The sequence below is a fragment of the Penicillium atrosanguineum genome (assembly GCF_028827265.1).
Source record: "Penicillium atrosanguineum strain IBT 20685 chromosome Unknown utg000001l_segment0_segment0, whole genome shotgun sequence".
NCBI classification, from domain to species: domain Eukaryota; kingdom Fungi; phylum Ascomycota; class Eurotiomycetes; order Eurotiales; family Aspergillaceae; genus Penicillium; species Penicillium atrosanguineum.
Window position 1 is genome coordinate 843,284 of NW_026623133.1, and position 27,513 is coordinate 870,796.

Genomic DNA, 27,513 nt, shown 5'->3' on the forward strand with positions numbered 1-27,513 from the left:
GTTCATCAGAAGGCAGTTATAGTCGAGACTCGGGTCATCGACGAGGACAGAGAAGAGAAGGCCAAACGGTCTTTATCGCGGTTATCTGCGCTTTACACGTCCGACGCGAAAGGCGCGTCTCATGGGATTATGTCAGCCTGATTACATCACCGGGCTACAGATGCGCCGTTTCCTATCTGAGACTAGTGTAGTAGTGGGTCCGGCCCGTCGTTCTCCCGAAAATTTTTCAGATTTCCCCGTTGGGACGGCTTTGCAGCTTCACCGATCAGGCTTTGAAGGGACTAGGAATAATTCCTTTGACAAGATTGTGATTCTGAGCGTCATGGATTTGCAATCGCCATCGGTTTTGGCGCAATTGCCGCGCCCCCTTCATGCGTCCACGGGCAAAACTCGCATCAGCGATGTCTTCAGTCTGGCCGACGCCAAAAAGCGCAAGCGCTATGAAGTCGCGGTTGCAGTGGATGGTGAAGCTGTCAACATCTACAATGTATGAAACTCGATCCAGTGTCTAATTTTGTGCATGCTGACATTCTTTTCTGTAGGTGCAAACACCCAAGCTTGTGACCTCGTACGCAGTCCCTCCGCAGTCTACTTTCTCTTGCACACCCTGCTCTATTCGCCGCAAGCTGCCCAAGAAGTCCTCCGTCAAGCGACAGACATATACCGCGGCGACACGTCCGGAACGCCAGATCAAGTGCTTTGTTGAAGAAATTGGCAGTGGCTCCACTGCGCCGGTGATCTCTTCCTCCGCCGCCACTATCACCGACTCAAGCAGCCCTACAAACTTTGTTGGCATTGTGCCCTACACTGTCGAAGACGATAACGAGACCGACCCCTTCGACATTCTCGCCGTTCACGAGGACGGTCGTGTGCGCCGACTTTCGTCCGATCTGAAAAGTCAGCGTTGGAGTATCCAGCACAGCGAAATCTCCAAGATCTGCTCCACCACGCATGCCGTTCACTCATGCTTTCTAGTCGATCTTGAGGATGCTAAAAAGGCTTTGTTCAAGCGGAGACTAGATTTGGCCGCTCTGGCTCTAGGAGACTCCACGGCTTCTGGAACCGACGAACCGTCCATTTTGCTCATTGTGTCCCACCCCAAGGATGCTTACCAGATTGCATTGAAGGACGTTACTGTTCAGATGTTCTCTGTCCCTGCTAGCGCGAAATCAGGAGGCCACGAAGAGAGTCAACGTCTTCGACACCTTCAGACAATTCAAGTCCCTGCCCCGTCCGGCCTCGACAAAGTCAATAGTGATGGCCTCCAATGGACCTTCCACTCGGGCTCAGCAGGCCTTCAGTTGTCGTTCTCGAAGGGATTTTTGAACGTTGATCTCTCGCAATACTCACCCTCTGTGACCTCTCAGTTCGTTCTCGATGAGCGCTTCTCCTCCGTCATGCGCATTTCACCACAATGCGTCATTGGCGCGAGTGACTCGTTGGTGGCAGTGTACGACACACAATATCAATCTGTGCAGCGAAGCATCGCCGCGGGTGATGTCCTGTCTGGGGCCAGCACCAACGCGGATGCCTCAATGGTCTTCATCAGCTACTTTGCAAAGCTCGGAATCGCAGTCGCAACCAAGGGAAACACACTTATCGCATTCGATTTGACGTCTCTTCACAGCCATTCCGGACCTTCTCTGAAGCGATCGCGCGATGGTCTTCTCGTTGATGCCATTGGCCGCGGTATCGGCTCGTCTGCTGCGCAGTGGAATATGGCATCTAAGAAGCACCGTTCCGAGAACATGACCTCTCTTCGACTCACCTCCCCCGAACAGGTGGAGAAATGGAACCGGTTGACAAAGGATGTGGACGAGGCGGCTAAGACTAGGAATGCTGAGAAGTTTGACAAGGCGGTTCTCAGTTACTTCTGCTCATCTGATGCGCCTAAGACTCTTCCTAATCGGGGACAATATGTTAACCCTGAGTCCACTCTTTTCCTGCTGTCGAAGATGTTTGCAGTTGAGGACTCCGACATTCAGGATGGAGTCTCCGCTTCTTCTCCTTCTCAACTACGCCTTGTGCTCTGGCCTTCCGCCACTTGCGATTGGCTCATTGGCCTGGGTCATTTGTCTCCTGATAACGTCGAGATCGCTCTTCGCCGGGCCTCTAAACCTCGCGTTCTTCAGCCTTTGGTCACCGGTTCTTTTGTCCAATCTCTCATTGATGCCGATTCCTCGCTCAAGAAGGTCAATCAAGTCCTTGCAGGACCCTCTACCATCTCCTCTGATGAGCTGGCCTACGCGCTTAAGTACTTCCTGAATCAGGCTCGCCTGCACTCCAGTGCTCTGGAGGAGACCGCTCGTGCCATCACTAGCGGTGAGATTGCTACGCCCACGCAGGAACTCACTCGCCATCTCGGAGTTCAACCAGTTACTTTGAAAGATATCTTCACTGGCCTGAATACGTCTATTCAAAAGGTCCACTCACAGCCTACGTCCGCTATCGTTCAGTCTCTGCGCTCGAACCTGTCGCGGACAGAGCTCATTTCTTTGGTTCACCACCTCCGTCTTTCTCTTGCTACCGGTGGCTACACCTCGCGTTGCACCGAAAACCCCCCTACTCCTATTACTCTTGACCAAATTACTCCTTCCCTCTCTCTCAACACTATTATCGACCTCATGACCGCTTCGGTGGATGCGGTTGGCCCTTCCGGCTGGATCTCCGCTCTACCTGCCATGGACCTCAGCGATGATTCAGACTCGGCCATCGCCGCCGCCAGTCGTGAAATGGAGTTGATTGCCGATATGAAGTCCGAAGTCTCCGCCGCCCTTGCCGGCGTGGAGGAGGCCACATACCTCAAGGGTATTCTCCTCGAGTACCTCCGCTTTGCTGACCAAGTGTCTACCCCGGCTGCTACCGCTGCAGATGCCGTTGCCAAGATCGATGATGAGACCTCGGCTTCCTCCAACCTTGTTCGTTATGAGAAGCTCAACGGAGCTGACCTTGTCATCTTCGGTCGCCCCGGTGAAGGAGAGGACGGATACGATGGCGATGCCGGTGGCAAGATGCTGCCTTTGTCGCTGAAGCCTGCCACAGCCGATGTTTCGAAAACGAAGATCAACAAGTCCACTGGCGATACCAAGTCTCGTACCAGTCGTGAGATCGGATACCTCCGTCGCAAGGCGGTTGGCAAATATTCCTTCGAGAGGCTCCTTGTTTAAGGGGGTCGGTTTGCCTTTTCATGTGTCACATTGTAAAAATCATTTACGGAGCAAGAATATAGGAGTTAGATCTGGGGTGAATAAATATTCCGAATTGTTACGCCAATTTCCTGCCTACTTCGTAGTCAACCATTAAGGAAAATAGGCCTAGACACTTGACTCTTCCAGTGGTCATCAACCTCTTCTCGGACATTTTTCAAAGGTTCTGACGGGTGTTTTGCTCCGGGTTGCAAGTTTCCATCAAGCGACATCATCTTGCCAATAATAAGCAAATGTGTGTGCTGAAGGCTTAAAGTTTGATGCCTGTCAGTGCTTAATGTCCTGGTGTACATATGGTCATCCCGCTAACCTCACTTGGCATTCCACGGGAATAGGCTGCATCAAAATACAAATGTCATATCTCTCTTTCCTGCTCCTCGCAAACTAATTTATAGACAAATAATTCAGTATACATGGTTTACCAGACTCCGCTCGAGCTTGACCAACAAATAATGCAAATGATGACGCCTTCATACCTGAGCGCCTCTTGTAATCACGATAAATGTACGAATGGTTGCAGAAGGGAGCCATGTCGCCCTGATGTATCCTCTCGGTGCCGTAGGCCTTCTTTGTGAACCAAGCTTTAGAGTTCCATGTGGTATAGAGAGCCCTTTTTGTAGATAGATAGGTCGCATCTATTTGCTCCTTGTCGTCTTCTGGTGCATGGACGAGATGATGCCATATGATCAGCATCTCATGACGCCGTCGAGCCTTGTTGAGATTTGGGTCATATTTCATCACAATGTCGCGGTTGTTAGTTAGATCGAATTGGAACTGTTCTTCGTATGCTGATTTCCATTTGTTGCCGTCTTCATACCAATTTTGAAATCTTTCTCGGCGCAGGATTCTAGCTGAAAGTCCTTGGACAGTGTCAAGTGCGTTGTCGAGGAATATGCGGATATCGGTGAGCCAGCGTTGGATTTCGGAGGTATTATTGTAAGCCCACTTTTTTTGAGCGGGGTTCAGTGTCTCTGAATTCTCTAGGTGGATATTGGAGAGCTCATAGAAAGTTTGATGGCTGAGGGAATGTTTCTTTCTGGCAACGATAGCCCAAAGTCCGGGGGAAACGTACATTCCCACTTCGTCTTTGGAAGGCGAGCAAATGGTAGTATTGCGATATCGTGGTCGTATCGATAAGGAATGTTCGATCTTGTATCCCTGATACTCTGTCTTGGCGATCTCTCGTCGTCCCATTTCCCGAGTAGACGTATACATACATAGGGCCCGGGCGTCTGGGGTGAGGTTTCAATATCATTGAGCGCATCGACGAATTTGTTGATCGATTGCCATATAGTTATCATCTGTCCGAAATCGGATTGATAATGAGGTGCAATATTTAGTCCGAGGCGGCAGTTTCGGAGTCGGTGATGAGGAAAGTTCAGGATATGTCTTCGGACGTGCTTGGTCTGGGTTTCGGTCTCTATATGTAGTCTTTTAGATGAAATGTTGATGACGAAAAGAATTCTTGCGGCTTTTGGAGTATAGATTTGATTTTCATGTGTCATATCTTCGTAGGCCACGTAGGAGATCTCGCGGTGGAGATAGCGGCTGCAGCAGAGGATGGACAAGATATTCGTTCCAAACTCCGGGGGCTGAACATTCGTTCTTTGAAGAGGGCATCCCATATCATAAGTCGTATTTCCGTTAGAAGATTTGCGAAGTTGCCCAGTTGGCCGAGACATGTAGCCTCGGTGTCAAGGTTGGAGTGGTCGACAAGCGGCATGTCTATGTGAGTTGAAGCAATATTAATTTAAATGAGATGTAATGTAGATAATTTACAGGATTAAGTGAACTAGCATGCCGACGTTACATATACTCACAAGTATCAGGTACCTCAATACCCGATCGAGACTCGGGAAAATAGATCGGTGCTTTAGTCTGTGGCGGTTTGTTTCAAGCCTAGTAGTTAGTGCACTAGTACTATTTAGGAAGTCTGTATGTCTGCAGTTTAAACCCAACAACCGTCATCGATTGCACCTTGCTTTATAATGGTGTATCCTATGCATTCCCAGGTCGTGTTCTGACAGTCGCTATAGAAGGGTTTTGATTTCGGGAGGTCCCTATTTTCAAGTTCACTTGTTTGGATGGGTTTTTCCAGAACTTATGCAAGAGTTGAGGTACGATATATATCAACCCGCAGACTTCCGAAGTCGTAAACTAAGATTTATTTTATTTCATATAAAATCTACTCATTACTAAAATCCTGGGTAAGGATTGGGTGATTGTGACAAGTTGTGGAATTTGAGTGCACCCGATATTTATTACCACATGTCCACTGGGGTTGATTTAAATTAAGAAACCGGACTAGGGTCTTTGCGATCGCATAGCAACCGAGGTGAGGGGTTTACAAATAGCACCAACATGGACCTAGGATAGTGACTTGCTAGGTAAATACTCTCCAGGGCTACTGATAGACGCAATAAACAAAGCAATGTCCATTTGCAGTCTTAAACTGTCTGAAGTATCGGTCAAGGCTCTTCGGGTTGAGAGGAGTGGGACCGCGACAACACATCGGGCAGTGAATCCGGAGCCAATCAGAGTATGACTGAATGAATCATAGGCTAAGACTAATCGATTAGGTTGTGGGCGAGAGGTGCAATAAATAAAAGTAAACAAAGTACACAGGTACAGTCTACTGATCGTCAAGTGTCAAGCGAAAAGTTCGAATCTGACCGGTGGCGCGTAGGGAAAATAAACAAGGGAGCTCCAGTGGAGCAGTCAACTGCCCGGACCAACAACGCATCTCCGCACTTTCCACTGTTCTTCGATCGGATGGGTTTGTCTCCATGGACTGACAGTTCGTTTCTTTTTCCACCCTATCCCCCACCCATTGGAGGGTGAGCGAGACGCGCCATCAAAACAAACTCAGAAAACGCGGGAAAATGGGCGCCGAACCATGGCTCGACAGCCTGTCCGACGACTGGCCATCGGTGCCTGTCTCTCCTACAACACCTGTGACGCCTGGCCCTTCCAAGTCCGTCCCTCCCTCTTCTCCTCGAACGGGCGCCCAGGATACCCCTAGTCGCATTCCAGTGCCCGCCCGTCGATCCGTGGCACAACAGTCACCCGCCAGCGACAAAAAGGTGACTCGGCCATGTCACTTCTATAAAAGAGAGCCTCCGACCCCGAAAACACCTCGAACTCGCAGGAAACCCTCAACGACCCAGTCGCCGACACCTGCCAAAACCAAAACATACACCCCGAAGGCCTCTCCGAAGGCCTCCCCGAAGCGCAGTCCGAGGCCCTCATCCGGCGCGGCTAGCAAGCAGCCACAGGCCATGGAAACGCGCTCCCCTTTGCGGTCGGTCTCGAATGTTTCCAGCCAGTCGGGATATCAAAGCACGGTTCAAATTAAACCGAAAAAGACCGAAGAGGAGAGCGCGGCCACACCCGAATGGCGGAAGCGACTGGTGCACGGAGACATTGGCGTGGGCGAACAACGAGATTTATTCGCGCCTATGGGCCTTGAAAGCGTGTTCAAGCCGCCGACGCCTGGATCCACGAACCCGCAGCAAGACGCAATCCCATTCACGAAGCAGGACGACCCGCTGTGGGATTTCACCGATGCGACTTCGCGACAGGATAGCGCAGTGAGAGAAGACGCCGACGAGCGCCTTGAACAGGACCCAGGTGTTTTTGACGACAATGAAACGGGCACCGGCATGGAGTCGCCACTGGGCACGGTCAATCATGCACCTTGGGCAGCCCAACGACCTGGAGATCAGGATCACGACGAAGAGGACGTTTCACAATGGGGATACACCGAGCAGCGAACGGCCAGTGGGCTGGAAGACCTTCGCAATGAGGGCATCACGCCGATTACATTCACGCGACCGAACACACTGGAAGGCGGAGCTACATCGGAGGTGATTGATTCCGCCTTGAAGCAAGTCACCAACAAGCTCGAGAGCCTGTCAATGAACAATGACAGCCGGCCAGACTCGGCAGCCAGCGATAGCTTCCTCTTCTACAATCACAGCGAACCCCGCGCCGAAGGCTCACCGCAAGATGATAGTCTGCTGGATGTGACCAGTCACTCCTTGCCGCAAGACCTTTCAATGGGAACAGTGGATTTCAGCAGCCGCCGTGGCAACCACTCTTTCCGTCATCGATTTACTCCTTCGCCCTTTCCTTCACATCGATTGTCCCCCGCGAACCTCGCCAACACAAAAATTCGCAGTTCCCCTCTCTTCAACCCTTCGCAGCATAAAGGATCCCCCGCTTTGCCTCGACCTTCTTCCTCCCATGTTCGCCCCTCAACAGCGGGGGATGCGACAAACGAAACTAAAATGCCATCATCAGGCAGTCCGCTGAAGCTGTTTGGCGAGCACGACACCTTCACGAACAACCGTCTCTTGCGGCGGATGAGTCAGTTTGAAGAGTTCAGTGACGTATCAGACGGTGAGGGGCCACCCTCGCCATCAGAAGAAGCGCGGCGAAAAGGCGAGAGCCGCAGCTTTTTTATTCCCAGACACGAGCCATTGAGAGAAATATCGTCAAAGCTCAATGAGCGACTTGCCTCTCGGAATATCCCACGACCTCGACTGAGCCGATTTGGGGATGGAGAACTCGATCAATTTGACTTCTCTGATGCCAGTCCATACGAAAATAAGTTGGTCTATGACGAAGCCCAAGGATTTGGATCCCGACCCTCCTCACGGAGAGTCCCATCTGGTAGACAGCATCATCTCCACGGGGCGTCTCAGCAGGGCTCTCTCCGCTACACCAGGACTGCAAGTTCCAGTTTTACTCGAAAGCCATCGGCATGGACTCGCCAGAGCTACTTCGACCATGTCCGCGACACTTCATTGTCACGTCTCAACAAGAAGGAGAATCGGGCATCCCCCGAAGTTAAACGAGTTCCCAAAAAAGCAGCCGACCCAACTCCAAAGCGCCGCCGAACAATATTGCGAGACAGCGCAGAGCCGGAACACTCCTACCAAAATGGGGATTCTCCTCCGAAGCTCGGTGACAGCATGTCTCTTCTGCAAAGAAGCTTGCTACAACATGGCGTGCACCTTGAAAATGGAGACTATCTCGCCCCTCCTGGCTTGTCTCACTCCGTGCAACGACCCAGGACACCTACTCCCAGCCAAATCAGGTCGACTCATGAACCCTCAATTGCCCCAGTCAGGGACTTTTCTGAGTCTAACTTCGATGAACTGGACTATTCAGATTCGTTCTCTATTGAAGGGGATATCCCAATTCTCAAAATTACTAGCACTAGTGACACGTCGCGTAAAGGGTCAATCACTACTCAGGATTATCTGAATGAGGCTACCAAGATCATGGATTTGATCCGGTCCAAAGGCCGATCGAATGTTGGTCTGACTAGCGTGCAGGAGTCTGATCCAGACAGCGAAGAGAACGATTTCAGCTACGAGGATGAATCTACTCGGGAAGCCTTTTCTCGTCCTCCAAGTCGAGACGGCACAGACCTACGCAAGCAGCGGGAGCCCAAGGAGTTGAACCCACTCATCATCAGCCATCTGAAGAAATATCAAGAAAGGGAAGATGGCAGTGATTCGGCTATGTCATTCAACGGCTACTCTTCATATAAGGATGACGGCCGACTTGGGGGACTTACCCCCGAACAGAGAAAGCGCAAGACTAGTGCTTCAATCGATGACATTGCTGAGAATATCGCCCAAGACCTGATGACAATCAACACTCAGATGTCTGGATTCAGCGTTCACTCTGTTCCAACTGGCTCGTCTCAAAACTCGCAGGCGAAAGGTATGCTCTCTTCTGACCTTGTATCCCATTTGATTCCCCAGCAAGTGAATGGTTTCACGTATGATCGGTCAAGAAATCAGTGGATCAAGGACGGCACTGAAGCGCCGATCCCCACTCCTCTCCGTGAAGTTGAGCATGATCCCTTCCAGGATATTCCGGACTTGAGCGTGGATGAGCTGCAAGAGATGCTGAGAGTCCATGGACTAAGCTCTGCTGAAAAGAGGTTGTCTGCGGATCAGAGTGCGGATCATCCTGCGTGTACTCTCGATGCAGGTGCTCCTCCCAGGAAGACTGATTTGCGACCACACACAAGGGACGGTGAGCCCTCAATGGGTGCGAGCTCCCTGCAGTCTAGAGCGACACGATTCACATCGAGTGTTCCTCAGTCGGGCACCAGAGCCACATCATGGAACACGGATGAAATGAAAGAAGGTCAAGTTGGCCAAGTGGCTCCTGTACCTGGCTCACAGCCTCGCGCAAAACAGGCTCGTGTTGCGACAATCACCTTTTCGTCACCTCTTGTGTCGCACGTCGCTCATAAAGATGGCTCCGATGCCCAGGAATCGGTTTTAGAACAGGGAGAGGTGACTGACACAGCTCAGTCACCGAAAGATAGTCCAGCTCGTACGGATCAGCCGCATGATCCATCGCGGTCCACCGCACGGCCGATTGGCCGTGAAACTTCTGTGGGCGGCCAGCCATTTATCCGACGTCCCATCTCTCGAATCGAAGAAAGAAACGAGGAAGGCGCCGAAGATCTCAGCCTTGTTCGCACAGGTGATCCGATGGCTGTCCAGCAGACCCCAGGTGCAGGTGGTGCTGAGACTTCCTTGGTCCACATTCAAAGTCCCGAGCAGACAAACTACAGTTTCCATCTGAGTCCTCTCGCTGAATTCTCTGTGAACCAGCCAGACCACCCCCTGAATCTCGAAATGAGCTATGTGGCCCAACGGACAAATCCCAAGTCGCTGAGACAGGTTCACGGAACTTTTGCTCTCGCGACAGAGGATCTCATCAAGCACATCACTGATGTAGAACCTTATGAGCCCTACTGGGACCATGTCCGCCGCTTGGTGCTTCGTCAAAAGGGACTGATTACTCTCCACAAGCTGAGTGACTTCTGTCCTCGACTTGAGGATCTCGATGTTTCCGATAATGACATTGGTCAGCTGAGCGGTGTTCCTTCAACCTTGCGAACTTTGAAGATCTCTCGGAACTGTCTCTCAAACCTCACGCCTTGGAGCCACTTGACCAACCTGCAATATTTGGACATTTCTGGCAACGACATTGAAACGCTGGATGGTTTCTCTAGTTTGATACACCTTCGAGAATTGAAGGCAAACGACAACCAAATCCGCAACATCGACGGTATCATGGATTTGAATGGGCTGCTGAGCCTGAAGCTGAGTAACAATTCTGTTACCAGTGTTGATTTCGAAGGAGCTGAACTGTAGGTTGCCTTACCACATATTTACTGTGTAGAATACTGATTTTTTAGGACTCGACTTCGTGATCTTGACTTGAGTCATAACTGCTTGACTTCGGTTCGGAATATCGAGTGGCTTCCGTCTCTCTCTACCCTTGATCTTAGCGCCAACCAAATCACACGACTCGAAGCTTCATCATCACTTATTAGCCTACGTGCCCTTCGACTCTCTGGAAACCGACTGGATCGGTTTGATGTGAAGAATTTATCTTCTGTGAGCCTTCTTTACCTTGACCAGAACTGCTTGTCTGCTATCGCTAGCCTGGAGCACTGCCACAACCTCGAGGTACTTTCAGTACGAGAGCAATCTTCGCTTTTGGAGAACGATTCGAGCTTTGCTCTGGATCTCGATCTTGGTTGTGTTAAGGATGTGCGAAAATTGTTCCTGTCTTCCAACAAGCTTTCATCTGGGTGTCTCTCGCCGTCGGTACCTTTGCTTCAACTCCAATTATTCGATCTGGCTGCCTGCACCCTGCCTGCTCTTCCCGATGATTTTTCATCGAACTTCCCCAACGTCAAGGTGTTGAACATGAACTTCAACTCACTCATTGAGCTAGAGCCACTTGTGGGAATGAAGTGTCTCTCCAGATTGTCTATCGTTGGAAACCGACTGGCCAGAATGAGACGCATCTGTCAAATTCTCAGCCGACTGGGCCGAGATGGCCGCGGAAACCCTTGCTCCCTACGGAAGCTTGATATCCGCGGTAACCCATTGACCATTGGATTCTACCCCCCAGCCCTCACAGGCAATGGTACCAATGTGGACCGCAAGAAGTTGAAAGACCAGGATAAGGCAATCATCCCCCAACAGGACAATCGACGAGATCTTTCGGATGCTCTTGCCGACCTTGATCAGAATGACCAAATGACTCAGGCAGTCACTTGGGAGGACGGATCGAAGGGCGAGCAAAATGTCGAGATTAACGACCCATTCACTCTCCCTCTTGCCGACCCCAGCGCAGATGCGAAGTACCTCAGCCATTTGGACAAAGTAACTCGGTTACGCAGAAGCGTGCTGGAGCTTTTGCTTTACGCTGGCACAAGCGGCTCACTCAGCACCCTGGATGGATTGGAGCTTCGGCCAACCCTAGGCGAGGACAGTCCTGACATGGGCAAGGCGTGGTCGAAATTGGAGGAGCTGGGTGTTCTTAAGAGAAAGGCGATCACCAACAAGGCTTAAAGGTGGTTTTTATTTTACTCAACGGAGGAGCGGTTTTTATTAAAGCATTGGTGGTAGTGCCTATGGAGTTTTATGTTTTTTGACTTGACATAGGCTTGGCCGGGCCTGGTGTTGGGTGGCTGCACAACCTGCATGTTTGCATTACTGGAGTTTGATTTTCTACTGCCTTCATGGCCATGGTTTATAGCGACAGCGCTTGTGATTTCAAAACACAAATTTCCACATGAAGATTTCGCATGAATTGGTTCCCTCGCGAACATGGAGGGGTTCTCCGTAGACTCGCTGCCTCCTGCATCCCGGACCCATGCATTTTTATAAGATATTCGCCTCTAGTTTTCCTCTTTTTATCTTTTAGCGGATTTTTTTCGCCGGCCCAGATTCATCCCGTTTCTCTTTACACTGCTTCAACCAGGTCTCCACCGAAGACAATAGTCCCAAGGGAGGGGTACGCGCACAGAGCCGCAGGATCAACATCCCGACTACCCAAATTGGCAAGAGTCAACCCACGGGGCGGTGTCTTCTTGACAAGGATTAAACTAACAGAGGCCTGGGAAGCAAATTCAGAAGGCAATGAAAAGCAATCAGAGTTCCGAATAGGGAGTTCAGCATATTTCATTGGGCGATCATCCTTTCGACCCGATTGTGTGGAAAGGTGGGTGCGGGCCGGCGGAACCAAAGACCTGGGTTCGGCAGTAGCTCGGGCCTGACATGCGCGTCTGCACGGGCTCGGGGCTCTGCTGCACAACGAGAGACTCTCATTGCTCGCGGATCGCGGGAAATGTATAGTCTTGCATAAGTGTGTTTCGTCTCCTCAGGCAGTAGACGTATTCTCGGCTAGACTTTTCCGGCAATGGATCATCGCGGGTTTGACGGATTTGCTTGGAGACGTGTCCTGCTGAACTGCAGGGGCTTTGGGCTGCGTCATTCATCGGTCTGTTCCAGGGGCCTGGTCCTTGGGTTCCCGGTCCAATATCCCGGGAATTCTTCTTCGCTTATTCTTGGTCATCTTATTGTTCGGAGACGCTCGGTTCCTATATGTGGATGCACGGCTCCTATTTTGGGTTTGTGGATTCTATTCCAAGCTCCTGATGTGATTTTGAGAATTAGATAACGCCCCAGCTGCATCTCGACCACGGTAGTCATATCTGGGACCTAGAGTCTTCGCTCTCAAAGTCCACCGTAATCTCGTCCTCCAAGTGATGCTAAGTGTAATGACAGGCGTCGTTTTGCTCCTTTCCAACTCATCATTTCAAAAGTCTCTATAAATCGGCCCGGGTGGTAGACTACGCCCGGAAAGGTAACTCATGGCCGCCTACAAGGGTTACCTCAAGCATCTCCTTGGTCCGGCCGTATGCGTTATCTAATAATATCAGCAATCAGCGAGGTCACCTCTACAGAAATCCATTCGTGGCTAGGCACAGACGGGGCTATGCGTCATATTCTCGGCCACCTGTATACCACTTTCTCATTGTAACCCTAAGGGTTTAATGCAAGTTTCAAGGAACGATCTGTCGATTCTCCTCGCATGAGCTCACAGACAGTCGCAGGCACATATGGCAGGGCTCTCCCCTATCCGATCTCTCAGGCTTTACGCCCCGTCAGTATATATTACCAAGTACACATAAAGGTGGGCAGTGCTTGAATGAAACAGCCCCTTTGGTTCTGACTACAAGAGCCTATTTCCAACGAGATGTTCTCTGAGCTTTACCAACCTTTCTTCATCTACGTGGCCATTCTCATTGCCTTTTTTTTGACCTTCATTTCACAACCATCAAGTCATTTCCATCTTCACCAAGTGCACGATAACGATGGGTCGGTAAGTTTGGTCTTGGGGGGCCAGTCAACTGTAGACCTGCTCACTAACACCCTTCCCTAATATTAAGCGGCGGGTACAACTAGTGCTCAGGATCCATATCTCACGCTCTGCTAGAGGACTACGCAAACGTCGGTACTTCCAACCATGTCAGTCAACAAAGTCAACAGATGAATTTTTCACTAAATTCTCACTTATATTAGATAACGATGAACGGTCGTATCGATATTGAGCTCGGCTATTGCCCATTGTCAGACGAAGACCCTCGAACGTAACGACTTTGAGTGCATTACTGGGACATGCAGCGGGAGACTGCACCTCGGAAGTGGAACGAAGGATGAGACTACCGAACTACTATACGCGGCGAATATAATGGTGAAGGCGAGATGCACTGGCTACAAAGGACTGTCTTTGGTTTATTTAAGGGATATGGTTATATAAGTCAGAGTCGTAAGGGAAGAAAAGCACTTTATAGAAATAAGAGCTCATGAAGGATACCATCGCAGCCCCGCACATTATCCCATGTGACATGAACATGAGAATCTAGCCTTGAACAAGTAGCTGTTTTTCCTTCTTGATATGCTCGACCACTTCAATGTCCAGCTTCAGCACATTTGCAACAGTGTCTGATGGAGTAAGTGCAAGCCACTGGGCCAAGGAAATATCAGCCACGCGGTCGCTCTTGTATAGCTCAACCCAAACAAGCTTCTCTGTCTCCGAGGTGTTTTCGATATAGTGGCCTTGCAAAACGTGTCAGCTTTAGTCATAGTCCAGGGAATGAATTATGCCTACCACTGTTATCAGGGAAAACAGCTGTGTCGCCAGCGGTGAAGTCAAAAGTGCGAGCCTTAGAGTCACCGATGAAAACAGTTGCACGGGCATTGCCCTGGTGAAAATAGAGCCATTCCTGCGCCTATTCATTTTATGATTATGTGCTCTTAGTGAGCGGGTAATGAGAAGAAGAAAACTTACATTAGGATGCCAATGTAGTTCGCGCAAACCCTTAGGCTCGAGTTCAACGATAGCGGCAGCGATGGTCTCGGAGATCGGGAAGTTGCGGGAATCAATTTTGCGGAATGTCCCACCATGTCCAGGAACAGGCTCTGGGTCATGCTGGTAGGTATGGAAAACATAAGAAGAGTTACCCTTAAGAGTGCCCTCGGGAGCCCTTTTAGCATCTTCACTGACGGTGCCGTTCAGAATGTATGGGAACTTCGAAGGGACCTTATCGAAGGCGTCAGGGCTGATTCCAAAGTTCTTGGCCAAGACTTCCTTTGGAGTATGTGAGATCCCTAAGAATTAGTTAGTCTTTATCCAAAAGAGTAGTGTTGCTTCTCTCACAATCACTAATCATGAAGGTAGTCCTATCATTGAGATTTCTGATTAGCAATGTTCTTTTGGAAGGACCAGAGGGAAACTCACCCGATCTTTTCAAAGTCACCATCATCGAAAGCGAGCAGATATTCATTCTCATCATCGAGCCCCTGAACATTGTGCGCTACACCCTTGGGGAAATACCAAATATCTCCAGTCTCGAGCTTCTCGGTCGTGAAACCACCATTCTCATCAACGCCAGTGAGAAGGAGGCTTCCGTTATAGACGAACCCCCACTCGGCCTAATCCGCGAGTTAGTCAATGCCCAATATGACATCTTATAAGGAGACATACCACTCGATGCCAGTGCAGTTCACGGATAGCGCCCTTCTTCAAGTGCTGTTGAGCACCGGCAATATCGGTGCTCTGGGGAAGATCTTGAATAACCTGCTCTCTAGACCAGCCACCCGGAAACAGCTTGGTCTGAGACTGGGAGAAACTCCACTTGACGTTGGGAACGAAGCCGTTATCGGTCTTGGGCGTGCGAAGCTGGTCGGGGTTCTGGAGGTCTACGGCCTTGTTGGTTCCGCCTGTGGTCGAGCGTTTTAGCAGGATGCTCACTGGAAAGCTTAGATTGGACTTACCGAGCAAAGGAGCTCCTTTTCCTTCATCGTTGATCGGCTCTGCATTCCCAGGACTAGATCGCTTGAGCTTTGGCACTGCTAGGGCAGTTGATGAGAGAAGACCCACAAGTGCAAAGCTTTGGAATCGCATTATGGCCACCTGGAAGTTCAGAAAATTTGCAATAAAAAACAGCGGACCTTGGCTTCACATTCTCTTCATGGCCTAAGTAATGACCATTATATACCCAACCCGAGTTACAGTTTTGTCAGGAATCACTTTTGTGCCGAGAAAAAACAGAAATGACAACATTCCTAATAAAGATCGCGATTATGGATGTCGATCCAAAGATCTAGCCGCATAGACATTCCGTGTTCTTGCGACTATACTAGGCCATGGTGAGGAAATGATGCAACCTTGACATCTAAATAGCGCGACAGCCCGCGAAAATGCCAAACCCTGCATCGGCGACCAACGAAGACCTGATTCCCGAGGAAAGCTTTGGCTGTATTGCTCTATCCTTGGCATGTTGGCGAATATCATGCCGGGACCGTGCGACTGGGACCCATGAGGAATTCCTAGTGCCGATCCCGGGACCCTGACAGATACGGGAAGGACCCTTATTTTGAAGCACCAGTAATATTAGATAGCTGAAGTCGAACCTGCATTCAATCACCTCATTCGCTTCACGAATGAGTCGTGTCTTGATATCCTTGGCCGTTCTTGGCGCCTGGAAGATTGTCCGTTGTATGAGTTCGTTCACGAGCAACTACACTAAGCTATGATTTGGCCTCTTGGCCTCAAATTTGAATTTTTCCATGTGTAGCTTTCTTGGCTATGAGTGGAGTTCAATTTAACCAGGGCTGAGATGAATCTCTAGAAACTGTATCGACATTTTCTAAGATTCCTCAGGCATTAATCGTAAATAACACAATGCCAGAAGAGTCCCAAAAATCAGTAAACAGAAGATGGCGATGGGAGAATCATGGACCCCGCTGAGGCTCATCCCTCGAGAGTAATTCAGAGTTCGAACTACCGGCCGTCCGAGTCGTACTCTGCAGATGAAATGCCGCGCCTCATCGCCAGCGTTCTTTGACTTCAATCACGACATTTTCTAAGCATTAGTTTGTCTTGGCTCTAGGTTCAGCAGTGATCCCGAAGGATTGACAGCTTGCTTTGCCATTTACGGGAAATTTTTGGCTCTCGTATTCTCGACTGCTATGAGGAACTCGCCATATCGTAGATAAAGCTCGTCTTGAGATATTTCAAATATCCCATCAAGCCAAGAAATGTGAGCATGGCGTGCTCAATATTGATTTTTCGAAGAATGAGCTGAGGGATTGAGTAGCAGGTAAACCTTTCTAGCTTCGGGAAGAAGAGAGCTATTTAACATGGTAGAATTTCTCTCATATCTGCTCATCCAAGAACCGACAGCCGAAAATCTTTTACGCCATCGACCAAGCAATATGAGATACTCAATTGTCACGGTAGTGTCTCTGATCTCTCTTGGAGAGTCTCTCGGCATTTCCCTTCCCCCTCTCATTCCCACTATCCCTGGGGTGACAGAGCCTTTGACTTCTAATGCCCCTCCACTGCCAGTGTTGCAGGTTCCCACACCTCCACTAGAGAGCCCTCCGTTTACTCCCAGTAACATTAGACCTAAAAAAATTGGTTATTTCTGGACTGGCGCTGGTGATAAATTTCACAAGGGTGGGTGGTTTCCAGTTGCTTTTCCTCTCTTTACAGCTGCTAACCATTAAAAAGATTTCCTGGCTACCTATAGTCTTGACGATGTAGGTTTATCCATCCCCAGAAACTAAATGCGGGTTTCTTACTCTAATTTTATTAGGACACCTTTGGTACTCTTCTCTGGGTCACCGATGTTCCCTCTAGTGGAAATGACCCTCATCACCTGGGTCCATCTCTGGACGGAAAGACACTTTTTGGTGGAGGACTGCTCTCCCTGCTGAAAACCCAAGTGCGTCTCGCTCAATTGCACAATGTACCTGATCAGTAATACTAATTTATGTTCGCATAGGATACGGGCTTCTACTTTGACACCTCGAATCCCTATCGCCCCAAGTTCAAAAAAAGCAATCGCGCAATTCTGTCCTCCATTGCGGATGAAGTTCGTGCTAAGCCTGATGGTGGCTTCTTCATTACATACATGGGCTCCGCGCTGGGTACTTCTCCAGGACGGCTTATTGAGACAGACGAGAATTTTGATATCATCCATGAATGGCCCGAGGATGTGGACGGCACTCTCAACATTCTCGGTGAACAGTTTTCTCCTCATGGTCTGAGTATTGATTGGAAGCGGAAGGTCATTTTAACTAGTGATTTTGTCGTACCGTTGAGCATCTTGAAACCTAGCTTGGGCGTTGTGCATGCCAATACTCTTCGGTTGTGGGATCTGGATTCACGACGAATTATCAGCACCCTCACCATTCCCAATGTTGGTCTTCCTCCTCCTGTTGTTGCAGACCTAAAATCAATCTCAAGCAAGACTGATGCTGATCAACCTTCTAGGGAGGTGGAATCCAAGATGTGAAGTTTATCCCAGGCCACCCCGAAGGTGCTGCTCTCGCCACTGCTGTCCATCTCGGACAAGTTTGGGTCATCTATCCCCACCGAAAAGATGGAAATGGCAACCAAGGTGTCATTGAAGAGCTATATGATCTTGGACCTAAGGCTCGGGATACCGTCGCCATCTAGTATGCGACCCGCCCTCTCCTCCAACTGAGTGTGCGATACTAACCGCTTCTCTTTCACTACAGCACCGATATTAGCCAAGACGGTCGCTTCTTTTATCTCACTCTGACAACCGCAAATCACATTGCAGCTCTCGATATCAGTGATCTCAAAAACGTCAAGCGACTTGATGATCCAGATGAGGACCAACCTACAGTTGGACCTCACTATGTCAAAGTTACTCCGGATCAGAAACATCTGGTTGTGACAGGTAAGATAGCTGGTTCGTATTACAATCAGCTCTTTGCTGACCCAATACAGACTACTTTGTACAGACTGGCGAAATCGGAATCATCAATACCCCAGCTGACTTCAAAGTACTGTACATCGACATCAACGATGACGGAAGCCTAAGCTTCAACCGCTCTATCGACTTTAGCAAAGAGTTCGCCAATCGTGGCGGCGCTAAGCCTCACTCTAGTGTTATCTTTGATCTTTCGGATCCCGATCATCCGCACTACTACTAATCCACTTATTGTGTGAGGATTTGGATCGTATGCTGCGAGATTGCAGGTTTAGGCGGCCTTGGTAATTTCTTCTTTGATAGATCAACGTACCTCTTGGGCTCCTAAATCCAATTCCAAGTTTGTTTTGTTTTTACGTCCTGTCAGAATACTAAGCGTGAAGAAAACCCAAAATGTTGCGTGACGAAGCGGATCTACCCGCATTCCTCGAGATGCACGGACCAGATCCCGTGATGAAAAGAGAGTATTGTAGTTCCCTATTCAAATCCAGGATGGATCTAAATCAGTTTCATCATACCCTTATATAGATTCTTTGTCGAACCCTACTCATTGAATTCGAAGGAAGTTCTTTAATTATGTCTTGATTCCATTGAAGTCATGTTCTATGCATAGTCTTGGCTAAAAAACAAAAGGGGCATATCTATTTGCCGAAGACCTTGTAGCGGCCCTCGAGGGGAGCGAAGGTCTTCTCACCGGCGTCGGAGGCGGGGACACCGAAAACCAACTGGGCGTCGAGCTTCCAGGACTCAGGGAGGTCCCAGGTCTTACGGACATCCGCATCGATCAGAGGGGTGTAGTGCTGGAGGTTGGCACCGAAGCCCTCGGACTCAAGAGCCATCCAGACTGTGAATTGTTAGGACCATTGCAAGAGGAATGTTAGAAAGAGTCAAGCATACCAAGGTACTGAGACATGGCGTTGGACTCAAGCGCGAAGGGGTCGAACTTGTCGGCGTAGATAGCGAACTTCTCCTTGATAGTAGCCAGGGACTCGTAGTCAACGAAGAAGAGGACCTGGATAGGTTAGTTTTTGTTCACAATCAATAGACCAGCAAGTTACTTACAGTTCCGTAGGCGGCCTTGAAGCTCTCGAGCTTGGGCTTGGTGCTGTTCTCGTACATCTCCTTGGGGACGTGGCCGGCAGCGACAAGACCCTCCATCACATTGATGGTAATGTCCCAAACCTTCTTGTGCTCCTCCTTCAGCAAGAGGACAACACGGGAAGTCTGAGTGTTGAAAGAGCTGGGGACGTGGAGGACAGAGTCCTGGACAATGCTGTCAATGGTATCGTCGGAGATAGGGCTCTCGGCCTTGAGGTTGTAGTAAGTGCGGCGGGACTTGACCAACTCCATAAGAGTGGTAGTCGCCGGGTTCTTGAACTCAACTGCGTTGCTGCCCATTGTGAAAGTAGAGTAGAGGTAGTAGGTTAGAGGAATGAAGAGAATGAAAGTCCACAGAAGAGGCTGATGAGCGGTTTTCATATCTACAGAGGGGTAGTTTTAGCGTCTTTTTATTTATGGTAGATAGACGGGGCCACGGGTGTCAACACCAATGATCTGGCTGAAAGCCACCTAATGGGATTACAAATTCCACTTTTTTTTTCTTATAAAAGAATTCATAAGCATTGAAAATTGTGTCGGCGTGGCGGAGTTAAGAAACACCGGGCTTCTTTGTCAGCGGATCTGGAGGGCCGTCGAGTTCTGATTGGACGATAGTGTTCAACTGGATCCATTATCTGGTGCAGTGCGGAAAATGGCCGTCACTGATTGATTCATGTGGCGCTATTCCTTAGGCCGAACGTGAATCACCTATACAAGACCTTTGATCTTGATTTCTAAGCGTTTCTATCACCTGAACTAGGGCCCAGAGCGGGATATGCTGGCTCAGCGTACCTTTCTATTCTACCATACCTAATTTCACCTGGATCTCGCAATGGGTAACCAGATTTCCACCATTGATAACCGACAGGATGGGCCGAGTCCAGGGCATTCGAGAAGCCAAAGTCTGCCCACCCGGTGCTGTCCAAGATATGAATCTAATCTTTTTACACTGACATCAATGGAGGGCGAATGCTACTAAATAACTCTCATTCGGCCGGTGTGGTAGAAAGAAATCGACCAAAAATAAAAATGCGTCCATTTTATGGTAGAATACATAGACAAAATCAATCACAGTTGAAGAAAATGTATATGCGACCGCAAATATCCCCGGAAAAAACAAGGGATTATTCAGATGACAAGAAAGATATACACGATAAGTAATGCAATGTTGAAGGCAAAAACTCATGGTGAGCTGATATCTCAGATATAGCTAACCTTCACACCCATTCCGACGGTGCCCTTCACTTTGTCCCATGCGGAGCCCGTGATCCTGCGGACTCGCTCGCGGACGTCCTGTCGGCTCACCGCCATCAATATTCCAAGCACGAAGAGTAGAGTGCGCACTATTGATAGTGGGTTGCCCGACACGCTCTGGATAATATGCTTGAACAGGTTGCGAAGCGTATTGGCCACTGCTTTTGACTTCGCCTGAGGAGCGGGCTTGACCTGCTTCTTCGAGTTCTTCGAGCCAGATGAAAGAGCAGTCCGTGCTGTTGATTTGCCGCCGCTGGGCGACTTATCCGGGGACTTGGAGCCCGAGCCCTTGCTTTTGGAAGCATTGCGCGGGCTTTCTTTCTCAATCCCATAGTCGACCTCGCTGGTATTGCGCTTGTGCCCATTGGCCCTCGGAGGTGTGACTGCGGCTGCCTCCTCGGCTCTCCGGCGTTCATCATCCTGTTGCCGCTCACGCTCCATGTCTTTCTGGCGTTGCAACTCCGCGGCACGCATCTCCCCTCTTTCTTTCTCTTCCTTCAATCCTTCCAAAGTTTGTATGAACAATTCTCTGCGCTCTTCGTCTAAAACTTCGCTCATGTTGACAAACTCGTGTGCGTACTCCCATTCCTCGTTGCGGGGAAGGACATGCAAGACAAACAGCTCGATGATCCGCACACGGGCAGCCAGGTCCTTTGGAGTATCTGTTCCGCTCGTGGCGGAGATCCGTGGAGGTGGAGAGCCACTGGAGGCATCTTGAAGACGGTCTGCAAGGTCAAGGTTGGGTTGTCCGTAGGATGATAGGTAGGTTTCGAGTCGTTGCTGGTTGAGAGCTTGAGAGGAGGAGTGATTCAAGAGTAATGTTGCTCTATTTAGGATGCGTTAGTGTAGTTCTTGGGATCGAAGGTAGAAAGCGAACACCCACAAGTTATAGACAACCTCGGCGTCAACGGAGCCTTCCCGGCCTTGGTATCCGCCCTGCACAACGGCCTGCCAAATGCCGCCTTCGCGAACTTGTGTCGCAATTGTCTTCCATTCTTTCTGACCGAATTGATTCTTCCCTTCCTCTGCTCCGAGATCTACTATTGCGCTGAGGAGCGTGATGTAGAGATTCCACACCTTGATTCTCCACGTGCCGGGGGCGGTGGCGATCGGCGCAACGGGCGCGGCCGCGGCCGAGTCACCATTCGTGTATTGTTGTTCATCTTGTGACGACGAGACATTGATGATTGGCTGTAGGGATGCAAGCGATTCCGGTAGGCGTCGTGTGAGGTAGAGTTGGGAAGCTTTCTTGTAGGTCTTGGAGCAGAGCCTCGTGGGGCTGGTAGAGGACGAGGAGAGCTTGGTATGTGTCGACATTGCGTCAGGCGGTGCTTTCCAGAAGCATGGAACGGCGCAACACTCGAAATAGTTTACTTCTGGGACATAAACGAGAAAAGAACAGATGGATGGTGAAGGAAGAGAAGGAGAGCTGGCGCCGGGAACTCTGCGATCGGCTGTCGTTTTCCCTCGGCTCGCCCAAGTCCGGGGTTAGTCACGGGATTGCTTTCCCCGTGAACGTTCAGATGTTTACGTCGGTCATACACTGCCATTGTTACTGCATTTTATGCCTTTTGAAGGATCCTCGTTTTTATCCAGTAGCACTTGAAGCAGATGATACGAACGGGTAACGAAGGATCTTTTCTGTCCAAATCTATCGTCTCAACCTTGGTCATGGCACCGGTCTATGTCCCAAAATCTTTCAAGCGTTCTAAAAAGAGACAGTACTAGTATTCGGGCTGTATTGTCCGAGCTCTAGCAAAAATCGCCTCTTAATGAATAATGGCCTTGCTGTCAAATCAAGCATCATCATGAAATCCCATTGAAGATGCTCCCAAGCCAGGAAGCTTGGAAGCTGGAGTACGTATGGCAATAGCCATCGGGAAACTAGCTGGGAAAAGGCCTCGGGTACGGGATTAGTTGCACTCGCTACGAATACCGAGAGCTAAAGAGATATATCTTGAAGTTCGGTTTCTAGAACGCCGTTTAAGGTATCTCTTCGCGTGTTAATTGGCCGCGCTGCATGTAGATCTTAAGCGCTAGGCGTTATTCTAAGGATCCTTCTCAGTGTGCCGAGCTATAAGCCACATTTACTATTGCTGCTTGCTTCTAAAATTCACTCACAACCGCTGGTGACAGCTTTATCTATTAGTCGTACTGCATAGCATAACACAATTTTAGTTCCCACGCACATTTCTCTTACTTCAAGATGTCTATTACGTGTTTTATCCATCAGTCACTCGAGTGGATATGGTCTCCCTAGGTATACTACGAGGTGCAGTGTCTATCTTCTGGGCAAAAATCACTGTAGACAGTAGAAAATGTCGCTAATTATCATTCAATTCAGATTTATAACGCCGATAAACGTGGGCAGGCACCGTTTGTACACGTATAATGACCATCACTCTCTCGTCTACAACATGTCAAGCACTTCTCTTAAATGGAACCGCCCAAGTGCCGTTTTTACTTCTGCATCTCTTCCTTCCGCATTTCCTCTCACTTCAAACGTTTCATCTCGCCTTCCATGCTCATTTAACTCTTGTTCTCCACGCCCAGTTCATATCTCGCGCCTACACCATCCTTTGGTTTCACCTCTCTCACAAATACAATTTCATTTGCTCTCATCCATCAAGAAGATGGACGTTGGCCAGCATAACTTCCAATCCTATCTTCCTTGGCTCCTGAAAGAGCTCACCCAGAGCTTCTTCGTCGCGATCGACTTCGAGTTCTCCGGGATCGCTCTGGCCTCCCCGAGAGGGGACCACGGAGTCTGTCTCTCCAAGAACGGTATCTGGAAAACAAACGCGCCGCTGAGAAGTACCATATTCTGCAGGTCGGTCTAACATTCTGCAGTAAGGACACCGAAAATGGTACGTGATGGTATCTGCAGCCTTGTTTCTAGACTCAAGCTGACCACTGGCATATGCAGGCGTCTACCAGATCAAGCCGTTCAATATTAACTTGAGCCCCATCGTGGACCAGGCCCTAAAGATCAACCGTGAATGGACGGTCTCAAGCGCATGTATGTCTTCCTCGCCCTCTGTATCCATCATAATGATTCATATCTTTTCCGTAGCGATCGATTATCTGTTGGGACATGGTCTCGGCATCGATGCACTCTGCAAGGAAGGTGTCCACTACCTTACTCACCGTGAAGAGCAAGAGGCCCGGGAAACGTTTGATCTAAATTCCGAGCGCATTTTTACCTGGGAACCGAGAGGTAGAGTCCCCGAGTCTCTGAAATTCCGCCGGGCAGCTCACGCTGTGATTGACGCCTGGATATTCCGAGGTCGATCCCCAAGAATTCTAAGAATGCCACCTTTTACCGCTAAGTATAATCTCCCTGGCTATTTGAACTATCAGCAAAGGAACCTCTTGGTGACTATGGTGGGCATCGATTACCCCAACCTGCAAGCCAGCGCGTGCGACGGATATGTTCAAGTCCAGGAGACTGGGACAGACGCGAACAGTGGGAGGCTTCAGATACAGAAGGAGCAGGCGGAGCAAATAATACTGAAAGGCATTGGATTTCGCTGGGTTGCTGACGCTTTAATAGGAGGAGATCTCACGTCCCTCCCAAGCGCTTCGTTTGCTGATCTCTTCACCCAACCCACGGATTTCATCCTCGAAGAGCTCGCCTCTGCCCTCAAGCAACATCTCAAGGACAATCGGGCAGTCCTCGTTGGACACAACTGCTTCACCGATTTGATATTCTTCTACCACCACTTCATCGGCAAGTTGCCTGACACGATAGGAGAGTTCCAGGTTCTCTTCCACCGGATGTTTCCACTCGTGATTGATACTAAATATCTATACACCTCCTACTCGGGCTGTAGTAATGCCCGCTCTTCGCTACCGGAGGCCTGCAAGATGATGGCCAGTTTGACTGTTCCCACCATTAGTATGTTACAGAGAATTCTTCACTTCGCGGGTAGCTAACAAGGAATTTATACGGCCTTAGACAATGCATACGGGAAGTACTTGTGGCATGAGAGCCTTCACGAGGCAGGCTACGACAGCATGCTCACAGCCATCTTGTTTCTCAAGCTCTCTGTTCAGCTTCGTCTTCGCAAGGAGATAACTGTGCCTCGGGGCGCAATGGGTTCTTTGCTGTGCATGCAACTCCAAGTTGCTCATGATCAGTTGTACGATGCCCAGGAGTTTTTCAATAGCCTCGTAAATGCTCGCTCCAAACAAGCTCAAAGCAACCCGATCGACCTGATGGACTTCGCAGAGGGTGACGACGTCAAAAGCTGTTCTTTCTCTCTGGAGGATTCACTTCATTTCCCGGTCGAGACTGAAGGTACAGTCGCTGGGAAGGTTCGCAATGGCGAGCTAGTTCCTCCACTGACCGAAAATTTTTGGAGCGTTTACGGAAACAAGCTGCGCATGTTCGGCATGTACGAAGAGATCATAGACCTTAGCGTGGCTAGGGAGACTGGAAACATGAACTGACAGACATTATAGTTGCTTGAGAGGATCAAATGAATTTGTATTACTACTTAGATACCTAGAGATAGCACCAATGAAGTGCCGAAATGTTCGCCGCATCTATCTAACAGTACACCTTGGACAATACGAAGGTACCGCTAGCGAATCAGCCGCGAAGTCGCTCTAGACACCACTAAATGATCGACTGGTCGTGGGAATTACTAGACGCAGCTGACGATAAGGAAATGGGTGCCTAAAGAAGAGAAAATCTTTGGAGCGGAGATCGCGCTTTTATGTGGCCCGCTCTACGCTAGTCCCCTTTCGGTGTAGTGCCAACGTGACTTTGCTGGAACTTTTCTCGGAGTTGCAAAGGGTGTCGAAACAGCATCAACTGTCTCTATAACGATGTCGTCAGGTTCCAATGGCGCCCGGCGCGTAGCCTCCTTGCTACGTATGTACCATCTATGATGAATTGGAATTCCCACTAACTCCCCTGATCCAGGCCCGTCAAGGCTCGACTCCGGCGTGTGCAGAAGCTGTCAAGAAACCATCGGCCGCCGCAACTATGCTTCTGCTGCGGCTGCGACGCAGTCAACGACCGCTGCCCCCGATACCACTTTCCCCGTCGTGAAGCCCGTCTACACCATCAACGCCGGTGTTGTCCTTTCACGTCCGCCCCAGATCACCCGCGACCTCGAACCGTTCGAGAAAGCCTACCATTTCTACCAAAAGCGTCTGAACGAGCGTCTGGCGCTGCCTTTTACCAAATACTTTTACTTCAAGCGTGGAACCCCCGCCGATGTTGACTGGAAGAAGAAGATCGCCGAGCGCCGGACCCCGGCACGCGACATCGGCAACTACAACGCGTACGCCAGCGACGCATGGAATGACGAACTTCTCATGGGGTCCAGAGAGTCTGACCCCGAGTACCAGGTGGAGAAGTTGGTTGACGATGCTGAGTCCACAGCCAACGCCACCTCCCAAGATACCAGCAAGAAGGAAGAGATCCCGCGGCCATTCTCGCGAGTGACGGAGGCCGACAAGAAGGGCGACTTTAAGAGTCTGAACCGGTTGCTCCCCCAAACTCTCTATCTCCTTGTCCAGTCGAAGGAGGGATATTGGAAGTTCCCCAGCTCTCCCGTAGTGGACGAGGAGACCATCCGTGAGGTGAGCATGCGCCCACACATAATCTCATCCGGAGGCAGTCTTTCTAATTAAGTACTCATTATAGGCTGCCGAGCGCACCCTCGCCGAATCCGCCGGTGTCAACATGAACACCTGGATGGTCGGCTACCACCCCGCCGGACACCACGTCTACAAAAACCGCAAGCCCCACATCGACCAGGCCACCGGCGCCGAGACTCACGGCGAGAAGACCTTCTTCATGAAAACTCGCATGATGACCGGCCAAGCCGACTTGTCTTCCAACGTCCAGAACCTCAAGGACTTCAAGTGGTTGTCCAAGGACGAGATCGCGAAGCATGTGCTCCCGCAATACTACAGCTACGTCAAGAACATGCTTGCCGATCGGTAAGCGGTTGGATCGATAAGGAGTGTATACCGGAGTTTGGATCAAGTTGGTGTATGAACAAAGAGCAGCGAGCTCGAAGCCAGGAACCAGGAACTGGCGATTTGTTGCCTGGTATGACGCGTCATCGACGCACTGCATATACTCTTACCGCGCATGCCATGTATAACTAGATTATTTCTGTACTGTCAATCAAATTTATTCATCGAGATTAGATCCTAATTACATAGCCCTGACTGGGACTCCGAACGCCATGCCGTGATAGAGCACTGAGAGAAAATACTACCAAATCCAATCACCCCCAACCCGGGCAGAAAATGTAACTCATTTCATGTTGAACTTCTGGCCTTGCACAACGGGCTGGTCCTTGGCTGATTTGCCAGACATACTCTTGCCACACATCGGGCAGGCTAGGTAGACCATTAGCAAAGATATCACGGAAACGATTATGTTTGAGAAGAAATATACCGTTCCTCTGATAAGCACATCTCTGGCAGTACTTCTTCCCGGCCTCAGTCTTCGTCTTACAAGTCTCACAAGACGAAGCATATGCCGCATAAGGATTCTTCGCCTTCGCGCTGAGAAGTTTGTTCTGCATTTGACTCAGCCATGCCCCAAAAAACAAAGAGAGAAGACAACATAAGCAAGCAAAAACAACATACCTTGCCAATACCCGTGTTTCCCAGGGTGGATTTGCCCTTTGCCGCACCAGCCGCCGAAGAACCGCCTAAAGTGGTAGACGGAGAGCCGTAGTACATATCATTCTTGCGCTTGACGCCCGGCGTGGCGAGCTCAGTGGACTTGAGCTTTTTCTGGCACTTGGCGCACACCATGGTTGAGGATGCTAGTCTGAG

At 49.8% G+C, this 27,513-nt stretch overlaps 10 protein-coding genes across 10 annotated transcripts; 5 read left to right on the forward strand and 5 right to left on the reverse strand.

The window, feature by feature from the left end:
* Positions 1-322: 322 nt before the first annotated feature.
* N7443_000317 (uncharacterized protein) lies at positions 323-3,167 on the forward strand (the record flags this gene model as incomplete). The annotated part of the gene is made up of 2 exons (XM_056880373.1): positions 323-487; positions 543-3,167. The coding sequence occupies 2 exons, from the start codon at positions 323-325 to the stop codon at positions 3,165-3,167; spliced, it is 2,790 nt and encodes a 929-aa protein (XP_056745611.1).
* Positions 3,168-3,561: 394 nt separating this feature from the next.
* N7443_000318 (uncharacterized protein) lies at positions 3,562-4,400 on the reverse strand (the record flags this gene model as incomplete). The annotated part of the gene is made up of 2 exons (XM_056880374.1): positions 3,562-3,590; positions 3,683-4,400. The coding sequence occupies 2 exons, from the start codon at positions 4,398-4,400 to the stop codon at positions 3,562-3,564; spliced, it is 747 nt and encodes a 248-aa protein (XP_056745612.1).
* Positions 4,401-6,088: 1,688 nt separating this feature from the next.
* Positions 6,089-11,608, forward strand: N7443_000319 (uncharacterized protein; the record flags this gene model as incomplete). The annotated part of the gene is made up of 2 exons (XM_056880375.1): positions 6,089-10,392; positions 10,441-11,608. 2 exons carry the CDS (start codon positions 6,089-6,091, stop codon positions 11,606-11,608), a joined length of 5,472 nt encoding a protein of 1,823 aa, XP_056745613.1.
* A 2,356-nt stretch (positions 11,609-13,964) lies between these two features.
* On the reverse strand, positions 13,965-15,509 carry N7443_000320 (uncharacterized protein; the record flags this gene model as incomplete). The annotated part of the gene is made up of 7 exons (XM_056880376.1): positions 13,965-14,161; positions 14,214-14,334; positions 14,394-14,713; positions 14,763-14,785; positions 14,844-15,037; positions 15,090-15,325; positions 15,380-15,509. 7 exons carry the CDS (start codon positions 15,507-15,509, stop codon positions 13,965-13,967), a joined length of 1,221 nt encoding a protein of 406 aa, XP_056745614.1.
* A 1,313-nt stretch (positions 15,510-16,822) lies between these two features.
* On the forward strand, positions 16,823-18,574 carry N7443_000321 (uncharacterized protein; the record flags this gene model as incomplete). Its single annotated transcript, XM_056880377.1, has 7 exons — positions 16,823-17,066; positions 17,121-17,149; positions 17,206-17,334; positions 17,395-17,832; positions 17,886-18,070; positions 18,134-18,318; positions 18,369-18,574. 7 exons carry the CDS (start codon positions 16,823-16,825, stop codon positions 18,572-18,574), a joined length of 1,416 nt encoding a protein of 471 aa, XP_056745615.1.
* A 418-nt stretch (positions 18,575-18,992) lies between these two features.
* On the reverse strand, positions 18,993-19,749 carry N7443_000322 (uncharacterized protein; the record flags this gene model as incomplete). Its single annotated transcript, XM_056880378.1, has 3 exons — positions 18,993-19,195; positions 19,249-19,363; positions 19,414-19,749. 3 exons carry the CDS (start codon positions 19,747-19,749, stop codon positions 18,993-18,995), a joined length of 654 nt encoding a protein of 217 aa, XP_056745616.1.
* Positions 19,750-20,649: 900 nt separating this feature from the next.
* Positions 20,650-22,020, reverse strand: pex26 (the record flags this gene model as incomplete). Its single annotated transcript, XM_056880379.1, has 2 exons — positions 20,650-21,529; positions 21,587-22,020. 2 exons carry the CDS (start codon positions 22,018-22,020, stop codon positions 20,650-20,652), a joined length of 1,314 nt encoding a protein of 437 aa, XP_056745617.1.
* A 1,316-nt stretch (positions 22,021-23,336) lies between these two features.
* N7443_000324 (CAF1 family ribonuclease) lies at positions 23,337-25,155 on the forward strand (the record flags this gene model as incomplete). Its single annotated transcript, XM_056880380.1, has 5 exons — positions 23,337-23,468; positions 23,534-23,570; positions 23,630-23,722; positions 23,777-24,601; positions 24,662-25,155. 5 exons carry the CDS (start codon positions 23,337-23,339, stop codon positions 25,153-25,155), a joined length of 1,581 nt encoding a protein of 526 aa, XP_056745618.1.
* Positions 25,156-25,536: 381 nt separating this feature from the next.
* On the forward strand, positions 25,537-26,665 carry N7443_000325 (mitochondrial 54S ribosomal protein mL46; the record flags this gene model as incomplete). The annotated part of the gene is made up of 3 exons (XM_056880381.1): positions 25,537-25,582; positions 25,634-26,298; positions 26,363-26,665. The coding sequence occupies 3 exons, from the start codon at positions 25,537-25,539 to the stop codon at positions 26,663-26,665; spliced, it is 1,014 nt and encodes a 337-aa protein (XP_056745619.1).
* A 318-nt stretch (positions 26,666-26,983) lies between these two features.
* On the reverse strand, positions 26,984-27,492 carry N7443_000326 (cysteine-rich PDZ-binding protein; the record flags this gene model as incomplete). Its single annotated transcript, XM_056880382.1, has 3 exons — positions 26,984-27,069; positions 27,128-27,251; positions 27,322-27,492. The coding sequence occupies 3 exons, from the start codon at positions 27,490-27,492 to the stop codon at positions 26,984-26,986; spliced, it is 381 nt and encodes a 126-aa protein (XP_056745620.1).
* Positions 27,493-27,513: the final 21 nt, after the last annotated feature.